The sequence below is a fragment of the Oncorhynchus mykiss genome, chromosome 2 (assembly GCF_057628025.1).
Source record: "Oncorhynchus mykiss isolate SJ-2025 chromosome 2, ASM5762802v1, whole genome shotgun sequence".
Taxonomy (NCBI): Eukaryota; Metazoa; Chordata; class Actinopteri; order Salmoniformes; family Salmonidae; genus Oncorhynchus; species Oncorhynchus mykiss.
This window is the reverse complement of record NC_143023.1, coordinates 55,738,641-55,752,177: the sequence shown is the minus strand read 5'-3', so window position 1 is coordinate 55,752,177 and position 13,537 is coordinate 55,738,641. Positions and strand designations below refer to the sequence as shown.

The following is a 13,537-nucleotide window of genomic DNA, read 5'->3' as shown; positions in this document are numbered from 1 at the left end:
GCATCAACCTGAGATGCAGTTAACCCACACTACACGGTAACAGAATGTGATGCGCGCGTGTGTGTGCGTGGGGGGGGGGGGATACGCTGCAAGGCAGGACATGAGGGAAGAGAGCGAGAGGAGGGCAGGCTGCTCTCACCAGGGTGTCCATGTGCTGGAATGAAGACCAGAGGCGTATTGTTCTCTCAGGAGTGAAATGGCAGCAGATTTTTTGCCTCCGCAGCAGAAGCGCAAGCGTCAGGTCAAGGCAACATCAAAAGGCACAGTGTGTGTACATATGCAGTGAAGTGTATGTGTGCCTTCATCTGTGCATGTATGCGTGGATACAAACGTGTGTGCGCGCACGCCTGAATCTCTGTTCCGTTTTTCCTAGAAACCAGAGTAGCCATTATTCCCACAGATAGTCATCTTTATCTTAACTTGGATACATGCTTATGTACATGTGTACGGTACATAAGAAGACGAGTACAGGAGGAGCCATAGCAAGCGCCACCGGGCAAAACGAGTTGCTAGCATCCAGCTAACAGAGCAACACTTGCCTCTCTCCCCAAACTCCCACAACCTACCAATGGCAGTGGCCGATAAGCAATCTCACAGGGCAAACAATTCAATGTTAGCCCAGGCCACTTGACAAGCCACTTCAACAATGCACCACCAGCAGCTAGATTAACTAGACCCGTCTGAGCATCTGGTGCGGCAGGGTAGCCTAGTGGTTAGAGCGTTGGACTAGTAACTGGAAGGTTGCAAGTTCAAATCCCTGAGGTACAAATCTGTCGTTCTGCCCCTGAACAGGCAGTTCACCCACTGTTCCTAGGCCGTCATTGAAAATAAGAATTTGTTCTTAACTGACTTGCCTTAAATAAAGGTAAAATAAAAAAAATACTTAAAAAATCTGACCGAGGCAAACGGGTCTGTAATTGGCATGGCTATACTGGAGGCCGGCCAGAAGAACTGTCTAGTAGTTCCGCTTCTACGGCTCAGATTGTAAGTCGGTGACCTTTTTTACCACAAACTGCTCGACACCGGTCCAGCTCAGCGGGACAAAGAATGTCAGGCCTCAAAGTATTCACAGTTAGCCATTGATACCTCCTGGAATAGGGAGGGGAAGTTGCCCCTAGACGCTGATCTTGGATCAGTTTTGCATTTCCCCCACTGGTGGTTAAGATTAGGATTGGTGGAGGGGAAGCTGATCCTAGATCTGTACCTTGGGGAAACTTCCGACCAGAGCGATACATTCTCCACTCGATACCGCTGCTACTCATATCAAAGAGAGACTGGGATGTTCAGCTGGTTAAGAGAAAAAATTGCATGTCATTACTATCGACTTCAAAGGTATTTATTCAAGGTCTGTTATCTTCTGCTTATAGACTAGGAAGTAGGAGACCGACAGCCTACAAAAGCATACTGTAGAAAACAAAAAAAAACAGAAGAACTGCCACATTGGAATTGAGAACCGGACAGGTGTTCAGATTCATCCATGTCAAGTATCTACACCTAGTAACTGGTTCACGCTGACGTATTACTTGCCTGGAGGATATCAGAACTGGTGAACAAGCCTTAGCTCATAACTCTGTTGTTATCCAACACAAGATTCAAAGTTCAAAGCCCTTTTAAATTATAAAAAAAGGTAAATTTCTCTCTATTCTCTTTCAACGGAAGACTCGAATAAGGTCTTATAAAAATATGTATTTATGATTTCCTGAGGACTACCGGCCCCCTTATCCCTAACTAACCAGATCCGAGGCCTGCTTTGCAGCATTGGGTCCACATGTGAAGCACATGGTGAGTGTGCACATTCTACCATGACCCCACTGTATGTGCAGCAGTGTTCTTGGGTCGTGACTCGTGGCAGACAAAATGGCCGCTGGAAAACCACAAACTCGACAAAGAGGCTCCTGTTGCAGCCAATCACTTAGTAACGAGCACTGAAAGGCAGTCACAAATCAGACTTGAGTAAAATTAGTGCCCTTTAGTAGTCCTTGGCTTTTTTTATACATCAAAATCTAAATGCATAAATCGACTCCTAATCCCATTTTGAGTAGGCCATGCTGCATTTAGGTTTTCTGAAGAGCTATAAAAATGTCCAAGCACGGTTTCTAGGTCAATAACGTATATAAGCATCAGCTCATATGTTCCGATAACAGATAAATATAGGTTCCGCATGTCGAGGCATTCCAATCTCTATTTAAAACATGTCTATAATCCACTGTGACATGCTTCGTCTCATGGCTAAATACACACGGCTGCTAGTGAAATAACATATTATACTGGGCTTTCATGTCGCACTTCCTCCCTGTAACCATGACCTATAATTCACAACACAGTTCCGCGTTTGTACTTCTGTATGTAGCACAGTGAGCACCCCCCCCACCCCCCCACCACCACCACTTCCCTATGTCTTACTGTCACAGCAAGCTGTCAATCATTTGCCTCATTTACAGTTACGCTGGACAGCATATACTATACGACTTCTAAAATCTTAACTTGGGACGTGCTCACATTTCCAGATTTTCTTTCACTCAACCCCAGGATGTGGGAGCTCACGTTACACAATGATTCTCTAGCTGATCCTGCCCTGCATTTGGTACGTCAGGTGAGGTCACAGTTGTAAATGAGAACTTGTTCTCAACTGGCCTACCTGGTTAAATAAAAGGTGACATAAATATAATTAAACAAATAGGTCGCAGCTTCACCAATCTGTCTTCCATCACCTCGGCCCACATGGCACGTGTTGTTGTTGCTGCTTTCCTCTTCGCCATCATTGTTTTGGTCATGCTGAGTGCTCATTGGCTATTGGCAGTAGTCCTTGCCCAATCGCATCGTAGCACTGCTCATACTACAAGATGCACAACCAGCATTTCTGAAATGTCCTAAAACTATTTTTTATTTTTATTAAAAATCGGGACATCCGACAGGGGTCTGGAAAACTGAACAGCCATTATCGGTGTGTCCATGACCCACTCAAACATGAGTCCCAACATACTGATCCTAGCCAAAGTTCATAGGATTTCACCCCGATCATGAAAATTCATCTGGGACGGTAAAAACCATGGGTGGCGAAATCATGAAGTGTATACCTGCCATTAATTCATGTAACAAGGAAGAGGGTATCACGACATGAGGCCAATGATGGGATAAAGAAGGACGAGACAGTAAGACATGAGAATTTAGGCTAAAGCCGCGACCGCTAGTTTATCCTCACTTTCATATGATATGTAGCCCCTCCACCTGCCTTTCTACCACCACCCAGTCAGCAGCCATGACCTGCATTTCACAAAACATCGATCACATTCACACTTGTGTATGTAGAGTTGGAGCCTCTCCCCCACACACAAACACAATATTAAAACCCCACAACCAGTCAACAAACCAATCAAGTCCTTACCTCTAACACAGGCCCCGCCCCCAGGATGATCTGCTCCACCCCGCTGGCAAATCCCTTCTGGCTGAGGGCGGTCAGGTGATGAATCAGGAAGTTGGTGCTCTGGGTCTTCCCCGAGCCGCTCTCGCCGGATATGACGATGCACTGGTTCCTCCGTCGCTGCAGCATGGCGTGGTACGCCACGTCCGCCACCGCGTAGATGTGCGGCTCCAGCTTGCCCAGCGCATGGTTGTCGTACATCTTGACATACTTGGGGTTGTAGATGGGTAGGAACTGGAAAGGGTTAATGACGATGAGGATGGAGCCGACATAGGTGTAGATCTTCTCCTGGCGGAAACGCGCGCGCAGGCTCTCCAGCAGGGCGCGCTCCGTCAGCTCGGGGAGAGCGCACAGGTCGGAAGGGTGCTCGCCCCCTGCGGGCTGGGGCAGGAAACCCCGTTCCACCATGCGGCGGCGCTCCTCGGTCACAAGCAGCCACATCTGGAGACTCCCCCCATAATAGATGGAGCCGTCCAGGTTCTTCTCGCGGAGCAGGAAGCGGTAGTCCTCGCCACTGCCCAGGCCGCAGCGGTTCTCCAGGGCGTTGCGGGGCCACAGCATCATCCGCTGGATGGGGCAGTCGCTGGGGTTAAGTATCCACTCCTCCCCGCCGAACTCCTTCACCTCGGCTAACACGTAGCATTTGGTGCCGTTCAGGCTGAGGCGCTCCAGCAGATGCTCGATGGCCTCGGCAGCCGTGGTGCTCTTGCGGGCGCCCACGGGGCAGTAGATGGTTCCCTCGGCCAGGGCGCCCGGGTAGACGCGCAGGGTGAACTCCTGGTCCTCCAGGCGCCGCCGCATGCTGCCGCTAGCCGTGTTAGCCGCCACATTGGCGTTAGCGTTGGTGCTAGCATAGCCGCAGCCGGCATCTTGAAGGCTCATACTGGAGCAGCAGGTCCCATCAGCGCTGGCTGCCGCTGCTGCTGCTGGGAGTTCTTCTCTGGGCCCGGGGGACTGACTCAGGACATTCCAGCTGAGAAGAGAAGAAGAAAAAAATATATAAATATATATTAGGAAAGAAGAGAGAAAAGTTAGAGGCAGATGAACAACATGAGGGGAGAGGTTACAGATTGTACATTTTATGTGTCACAGGCTTTGTGTGTGTCATATTCAAAATAACTGCTATCTTGTTCTAGAGAAAGTCACAAAACAGAGAGCAAAACCAAGTAACGCCTTATAAAAAATGTAAAAAACTCCAGACAGTATGAGTGTTACAAAATTTCTAAGCCACTGGGCCCTTGTTTATCTGAGCCATGGACCGTGTGTGTGCTAATCCCAGTGTCCGCGTGCCAAGATTAACAGCTGCCAGCGTCCACACAGAAGTGTCTCTAATGAGAACACAATGGCTTAATTCACCACTTCCCTGTTGATACTGGATAGACCGAGTGCTCTCCACGGGCCACCATTCACCACAGAGAACACTGTACAAGTACAGAGACTAAGCTACGCTTAGCAACTAGCATGTCAAAAGAAAATATTCTAACTCCACAGCTAAGGCGACAGAGACCAACGTCAAAAAACAATTACTGACATCGACGGCCATTTATGTCCTATCGAGACATCTCTCATCAATGGAGCCAACATGTAGGCAAAATACTATGCAAGACTCGTGGCAAATTGTTCCCTTAAATTAAATATGAGAGATGAAGAATTTGGACTGAGGGCGTTAGTTTCGATCAGATTCGCTTTATCTTCATCACACACGGTTGATTAGCTGAGGGCATTTCCATGTAAAAGGATCCATGAGTGCCAACATGTGAAGTTTATAGGAGCATGTCGAATTAGGTGCCAAATGAAAGCGAACAGTCTGTATGTTTTTTTTAAATGAAGGCATAAAATAAAATGTTCAACCATTTTCCATCCTACAAAATTGGGAACACGCAAAGACTAGTCTTTCTAGTCAAACAGATGAAAAAGGGGTTAAGACAACATCTACCAGGAAAAGTCTTAAAAGAAATTAGAAATACATCTAAAAACACAATAATGTTGAAGACCCCTATCAAAACTTATATTTAGTTCTGCATTTTTTAAGAAACATGGCCTTGTATATCCATTACCAAAACCCCACATATCTTTTCTCTCCCTCACGAGGAGGGAGGATAATTCAAGTCCATAGAAGTAACAAGTAAAGGTAGACCGACCAATTAGGCACAGTATTTTTACTGAAATCAATTTTATTTAGGAATTATGAAGTGATTAAAACTCCTAATTCTGATCCCTTGCCACACAAAAACAAGAAATTCTAAAGGACAGGCATCGGACTATCAGAACAAACTCAAAAAGATGAATGGTTTCATGCGAACAACATTAGGCCTCAAAGCAACAACTACGAAGCAGTACAGCGTGTTTCCAGGAACTACCATTTCTATTTACAGGTAGGTGTAGGTTTTCATTCGGCTGAGAGAAATGAGCGTGTCATTTGTACATGGAAATATCCTCAGGGGGAGAGAGATCTGATCTGCTTTTCTTTAGATTGAGCCTCAAAGGTAGAGTGGATGTCATAACTACTAAGCCCCTCTCCGCATTAGCTCATGTCTTTCTACGGTATGGATTCTCTCGCAGCCTCTTTTGTCTCTTCGTTTTAGCCTCCCCTTCCCCCTCTTTTCTCGCTCTGCAATTGCCTCCTGCAGTTGGCAGCAGGCCAGCTGCTCTCTCAGGTGCCTGTCCGTCTGACTGTCTGTCCGTCCGTCTCATCTGAACTGTGCTGCTGTGTCTCCATTGTCTGGAGAGATCTGCGTCTGCAGCTTCACGGGTCGCCTCTCTTTATCACACAGACAGGAGGAGAGAGTGAAAGTGAGCGGGAGATTAACAGAGACAACATGAGAGAGGGAGATACACAGGGAGGAGGGTAGAATGAGTGAGTTGCAGAGGAGAGAAATTGAAAGTGATAGAGTAAGAGAGAGCGAGAGCGAGAGCGAGAGCGAGAGAGAGACATGACAGGGATGCAGAATTGGCGCGGGCGCTAGAACAGTCTGCAGCCCCCGGCCTCACCCTATTAGAATCTGAAGTCAAACGTCTACCGTTTGCTGATGATCTGGTGCTTCTGTCACCAAACAAGGAGGACCTACAGCAGTACCTAGATCTTCTGCACACATTCTGCCAGGCCTGGGCCCTGACAGGAAATATCAGTAAGACCAAAATAATGGTGCTCCAAAAAAGGTCCTGTCGCCAGGACCACAAATTCCATCTAGACATTACTGCCCTAAAGCACACACAAAAAAAAAAACAATACATACCTTGGCCTAAACATCAGTGGCACATGTAACTTTCACAAAGATGTGAACGATCTGAGAGACAAGGCAAAAAGGGCATTCTATGCCATCAAAAGGAACATAGAATTCGACATACGAATTAGGATCTGGCTAAAAAATACTTGAATTAGTTATAGAACCCATTGCCCTTTATGGTTGTGAGGTCTGAGGTCCGCTCACCAACCAAGAATTCAAAAAAATTGGGGACAAACACCAAATTGAGACTCTGCATGTGGAATTCTGCAAAAAATATCCTCTGTGTACAACGTAAAACACCAAATAATGCATGCAGAGCAGAATTAGGCCGATACCCGCTAATTAACAAAATCCAGAAAAGAGCCGTTAAATTCTACAACCACCTAAAAGGAAGTGATTCCCAAACCTTCCATAACAAAGCCATCACCTACAGAGAGATGCACCTGGAGAAGAGTCCCCCTAAGCAAGCTGGTCCTGGGACTCTGTTCACAAACACAAACAGACCCCACAGAGCCTCAGGACAGCAACACAATTAGAACCAACCAAATCATGAGAAAACAAAAATAATTATTTGATAAATTGGAAAGAATTCACAAAAAAAACAGAGCAAACTAGAATGTTATTTGGCCCTAAACAGAGAGTACACAGTGGCAGAATACCTGACCACTGTGACTGACCCAAACTTAAAGAAAGCTTTCACTATGTACAGACTCAGTGAGCATAGCCTTGCTATTGAGAAAGGCCCGTCGAAGGCAGACCTGGCTCTCAAGAGAAGAGAGGCTATGTGCACACTGTCCACAAAATGAGGTGGAAACTGAGCTGCACTCCCTAACCTCCTGCCAAATGTATGACAGATCCACAAATTATTTGAAAACAAACCCAATTTTGATAAACTCCCATATCTACTGGGTGAAATATGACCTGTTGCCACAATAAAAGGGCAACCAGTGAAGAACAAACACCATTGTAAATACAACTTACTTTTTGTACTTTAACCATTTTGAACATCGTTACAACACTGTATATATACATAATATGACATTTGTAATGTCTTAATTATTTTTGAACTTCTGTGGGTGTAATGTTCAGTTCATTTTTATTGTTTATTTCACTTTTGTTTATGATCTACTTCACTTGCTTTGGAAATGTTAACATATGTTTCCCATGCCAAAAAAGCCCCTAGAATTGAATTGAAACAGAGTGAGGAGATGTAAAGAAGACCACTTCAGCACAGCATCATAAAAACATATTCCGTCTGCTTGCCTCAGGGGCCTGTTGCACGCTGCAGTCTCCCGAGAGAGACAACAGGGAGAAAGAGAAGCCCCCTAGAGAGACACACTGACAGCCTGCCATTCTGTTGTTGGGTCGTTAAAAAATAAAAAAAAAAGTCTGGATTGCCTTCGCACGGCGCTCCTCAAGCTACGTCACGACGTCCATCTACTGTGCAGTAACATGGGAGGCCCTGTGAAGAGCCTCCATCAACCCTGCTCAGTGAGTCATTACTGGGGCTAAGTGAGTTGTGACTGTTGCCAACACGTCCAGTTGTCTCTGAGCTCGTAGGAGAACCCCACACTGGGGATAGAGATTTGTCAATGAGGATGGATGACAAAGGGGGAGAGGGGGAGAGAGAGCGAGAGAGCATGCAGCTGGTTACTGATAAACAACTGGGGTATACCACTCATATCTCTGTCCTTGTCTAAGCATAGTGTTTCATTGTTCAGGCATACATCACAATTACTCAGAAGTTTTTTCATTTTTTTGTACCCCTTTTTCTCCCCAATTTCGTGGTATCCAATTGGTAGTTACAGCCTTGTGTCATTGCTGCATCTCCCGTATGGACTCGGGAGAGGTGAAGGTCGAGAGCCGTGCGTCCTCCGAAACACGACCCAACCAAGCCGCACTGCTTCTTGACACAATGCCGCTTAACGTGGAAACCAGCCGCACCAATGTGTCGGAGGAAATACAGTACACCTGGCCTGGTGTCAGCGTGCACTGCGCCCGGCCCGTCTCAGGAGTCGCTAGTGCGCGATTGGACAAGGACATCCCTGCCGGACAAACCCTTCCCTAACAACTCTGGGCCAATTGTGCGCCGCCCCATGGGTCTCCCGGTCGCGGCCGGCTGCGACATAGCCTGGACTCAAACCCAGAATCTCTAGTGGCACAGCTAGTACTGCGATAGACCGCTGCTACTCTGAAGTTGTAAATGCTAGCTTGGATGAGTAGTGTAGTTAGGTGAGCATATAGCCTCATGCAAAATGTGATGAGATTGTGCTGTAACAAAAAAAAAGCCCAAGCCTGAGCGTGAAGAGAGACAAGGGTTCTCGAAGAGAAAAATAAAGAAAAAAATACCCATGCAACGTTCAACCCTGCGGCAAAGAAAAAAAAGGAGGAAAATCTGTCAATTGAGCCACACTCCTAAACTGGCTCCTGGGTGGACTGAAATTAGATGACACTGACCCCAGCCAACCTAGCTGCCCACCCTCAGGGAGTGGGGGAACAGAAAATCATGGGACTCCACATATGACAGTAAACCACACCACTCTAGCCTAGAGACTGGAGAGAGGTTGGCCTGACCTTTCCTGCCTACAGGAGCCACAGCATGGGCGGATAGAGAGACAGTCAGTCCGACGCTGGGGACTGAATAGACCCGGATACGATAAGACTGGGAGGCTGGTGGGCCTTGAGAAAAACAGGCAGCAGTCACCAGAGCCAACAGAAAGATGTCTGGACAGTAGGCAGGGTCGCGGTTGATGGATGGACCGAAAGGTCAGCGGTCAGGGTAAGGAGCCAAGGGGGCATACCAGCTCAGGCCCCGACAGGCTCCCAATGCAGATAACACGGTTGATAGCACCTAGCTCACCACTGTTTGGGATTTACTCCATTTACTGTCAGGCACCTCTGTAGCCAGCTCTGTGCAGTGGAGGTGAGGTCACTCCAGCCTGGAGTGCTGGACAGGTGGTGGTCCAACCCAAGCCTGAGGGACAGCGAAAGCTGCACGGTGACAAAGACCTTGTCAAGGAGATTGAAGCTTCCACCCCCAAGCTATAAGACTGCTCAATAGTTAACCAATCGCTATAAGATCTGACCCGTTTTGCACTGACTCTCGACTCATTACTCTCGTTACTGTTTATTATCTATCCTGTTGCCTAGTCACTTTACCCCTACCTACATGTACATATCTACCTCAATTACCTCGCACCCCTGCACATCGACTATGTACCAGTACCCCGTGTATATGGCCACGTTATCATTACTCATTGTGTATTTATTCCTTGTGTAATTATTACTCTATTTTTTGTTCTTCTCTCTGCATTGTTGGAAAGGGCCATAAGTAAGCACACGTCACTGTTAGTCTACACCTGTTGTTTACGAAGCATGTGACAAATAACGTTTGATTTGATTCGGAGCACCGCGCTCGCTGTTCCGACAGAGCTCGAGCCGATTACAACGACCTCACTGCTAACCCGATACAGGTAGGGGAGGAAGAGAACGAGGGGGGGGGGGGGGGGGGGGGGGGATACATGGTTTTTGTTGTTGTCTTGTTTTGTCACAGTTCCGTCAATGTAGCTGACAGTGTGGGGTAGATAACAGAGATAACGTTGAGCCGAAGCTCTTATGTGGATGGGGGATCCCCATTGATGTGGCTGTAGACATGAGGGCCGTAAACCGAGAGACATAAAGAAAGCTCTTAATGAAAAAAGGAGGCCATTTATCTGACAACTGACAGGGTCAGTTCACCACTAGGTCACGGGGGGGGGGGTTGCTCAGGTCCTGCTTTCACAAGGAACATCGTGTGTGTGTGTGTGTGTGTGTGTGTATATGTGTGTGAGACAGACCGACAGAAAGAGACAGACCGACAGAAAGAAAGAAATAGACAGAAAGAGAAAAAGAGAGACAGGAATCCCCAACCACACTAGGCTGTTACCAGAATGTCTGGCCAAAGAAAAATCCAGATTTCAACAAACCACCAACTGAAATTCAGAGTCATCCTGCACTTCCGCCTCTCCTTCAGTAACATCAGCAAACAGCCCGTTTAGTTTGTGTTCTCACCCATACAACGTCTGCATTCCACATCCTCACACATCAACCTCACACATCACACTACTTTTGCGCTTAGTGAAATACACTAAAAGGTTGACATTTACATTTCCTTATTGAAATGTTTGATCAAAATCCCTGACCACAGAAGATCTCACACACACACACACTTCAATAATCTTCATGTACTTTCACGCACTCCTAAAAAATAAAATGTGGTTTCTGATAACATGCAGACTGACATTGCCGAAAACAGATATCCTGTACTGTATTCTTCATCTAGTCTACTAGACACCAAAATTATGGATTTCCAACCCAAACCTTTTCAACTCTCCTTTCAAACCCATTTTCAAGCAGGGGTTGGAACCAAAATGATTTTCAAATCGTTTTGTTCCGAACAGAACCATAATGTTTTTCATTCCACTATACTACACTATTTTTTACATTTAGCATTAACCTTAAATTACTTCAACAATTAGAGTGGATAGAGAAGTTTACAAGCTATAGTTGTTAACATGCGACTGGAATTTTGCGAGAGAGAGTGAAGGAAGCTTGGCATCTTGTGATGACATGCATTATCTGAATTAGTCCCACAGAATTATACCTCCTGAGGAGCGCCTTCTAAGAAGGAACTTTGAATGTCTCAACTTTCGAGACTTGGCTTAATATTGGACCAGAGCTCGTTAGCTAGCTAGCTAACAAGCGCGTGTGTGCAGAGCGACACCAGAATGAAAATAAAACACGTCTTACCTTTTTGTAGTTAATAAATCCAATGTGAAACGTGACAACTATAGTAACCTTAACTAGCATTGAAAAAGTGAATCCATTCTTCTCTAAATAAAAATCCCTCTCCCTAATTTCACGCATGCACAGGAAAAGAGTCTAGCTGGCAGGCAGACTGTCATAAGTGACAGAGTGAGGGCTTTGCATAGGCGCATTGTTGCATTTTTTTGTGGGTCCCCAAAAATATATCCCAGAACCCAAAAGAACATTATTAACTGGTTGCCATGCCTTCAAAATAACGGTTCTGTTCCGGAACACTATAGATCACTGTCGTTCCCGGTTCTCATTCTGTTCCTTGAAAAATGTTATTTTCCAGTTTTGTTCCCTGAACCGGTTCCAACCCAGGTTTTCAAAGAAGAACAAAGTCCTATAGCCCTTGCAAACTGCTACACTTGTCCCTTGAGTGAGGTCATACAGTACTTATCAAGATAAATCATCAAAATGATTTGGCCTTGTGATAGGCAGCAATAGACAAAGTTCCAGCTCCACTTACCCTTTGACCTGCAGGGTAACAGGCATGAGCCAACAAGAGGAACGTGGACCCTGCAGTTACAACCAAACCACACAGCTCAACAAGGCAAATCCTGCCGGAGTTCCACGGAAAATCGCCTCAGAGAGCAGTCTGACGTTGGTTGGGAATGAGAGCGTACTAGAATACAGCAGTGATGATATCAGCCTCAGACATTGTCGGGAGTGTGTTGGGAGTTTACGGGAAGATGACGTTCGGTTGTGCAGTTTACGGAGGTCTTTAGAGGTTAAAAAGGCCTTCAAAGACTTAGGCTTCCAGGGAATGTCCGATGAGGATGTGAGCAGGAGAGAATTCCTGAATCCATCAGACTAGCACGGTTCACAGGAACTACTGCACACACACACACACACATCTTCCAGGAATTCCGTGCGCGAGGAAAGAGTGCAGAGTCATTCAGAGTAGGAGTGTGTTTGAAGTATGCATGTACATGCGTGTCATCTCCAAAGGAAGGACAAAGTCAAAGATTCCGTAGCCAATCTTGCTTCGTTCAAAATGTCCGCAGTGACTAGAGATCCACAGAGGATGGTCAATGAAGTGACCTTGCATTGAATCTTGAACAAACACTCCTTTGACGCAGCTCTCGACCAAGGAACTCAAGACAATAACTCCAATTTTAGCATGAGAGGAGTCAACATCCTTAACCAACTCCAGTCCAATGTAGAATTGTAGAATGACAAAAATCCAGAAGCACAGATTGTGTACAAATGACAGATTGCTTCAACAACAACAAAACACACAAAAAAAAGAGATCCTCACTGGTCAAAATCAGACCGCCATGAGGACATACTCATCTGCAAAACAGACACGCAGCCTTTTTCCCCCCACGTCCCTCCTGCACTCCTTTTCTCTCCCTCTTTCCTTCTCTCTCTACCTCAGCCCTCTGTCCAGGGAATGACAGGGAAGTGAGCGTTTGTGTGTGGGGTTTGGCAGCAGAGCTGGAGGGAAAGGGGGAGGAGAGGAGAGGGGGAGGGGATGAGAGGGAGGGAGATCTGTTGTTTTCTGAAATCTGATCGCAGCCAGAGAGAGAGAGTGAGGGAGAAAGCGTGGTGTGACTAGGAGGAAAGTGAGAGAGCGAAAGAGAGAGAGAGAGGGACATGGAGGAGAGATGTTATCAAAGACTGAGGGTGGGTAAGACAGGGGGAACGACGGAAATTGTGTGGCACGTGTGTGTGTGTGTGTGTGTGTGTGTGTGTGTGTCCGTCTGCTTGTGCTCTTACAAGAGCAAAGAAATGTGCACACGTGCGTTTGTGTGCACGCTTGTGCGCGTATGTCTGTACACACGCACACTGAGCCCCAGCCCAGCCGGGTCGATAGATCTTGGGGAGTGAGTGTGTGACAAAGACATGGTGCAGAGCAACAGAGCAGCCTCCCTTCTGTGCTGCTACAGTACCACACTCCCCAGGGGATATGACATCACCCTGGCCCAGTCTGGCCTCAGCCCTGGCTGTGCGGCTCACTGGCTGATACAGCCCCCCCCCCCCCCCCCCCCATCGACAGCATGATCCACCTCCAGCCAAACAAATCACTCCCTCCCTCTCA

At 46.7% G+C, this 13,537-nt stretch overlaps 1 protein-coding gene across 23 annotated transcripts in view; it reads right to left on the bottom strand.

Moving 5' to 3' along the window:
* Nucleotides 1-13,537, bottom strand: part of myo9ab (myosin IXAb) — a 225,961-nt gene that overhangs the window by 145,433 nt on the left and 66,991 nt on the right. For 13 of the 23 annotated variants that reach the window (XM_036950830.2, XM_036950849.2, XM_036950841.2 and 10 more), the window contains exons 1-2: nt 11,963-12,950; nt 3,386-4,394 (exon numbers count right to left, since the gene is read on the bottom strand). In XM_036950830.2, the coding sequence (XP_036806725.2) occupies nt 3,386-4,394; nt 11,963-11,988 (1,035 nt within the window). In that variant the 5' untranslated portion in view covers nt 11,989-12,950. Of the gene's footprint in view, nt 1-3,385; nt 4,395-11,436; nt 12,951-13,537 lie in introns of those variants that run through there. The other 10 variants (XM_036950868.2, XM_090202505.1, XM_090202543.1 and 7 more) reach the window with 2 other exon arrangements.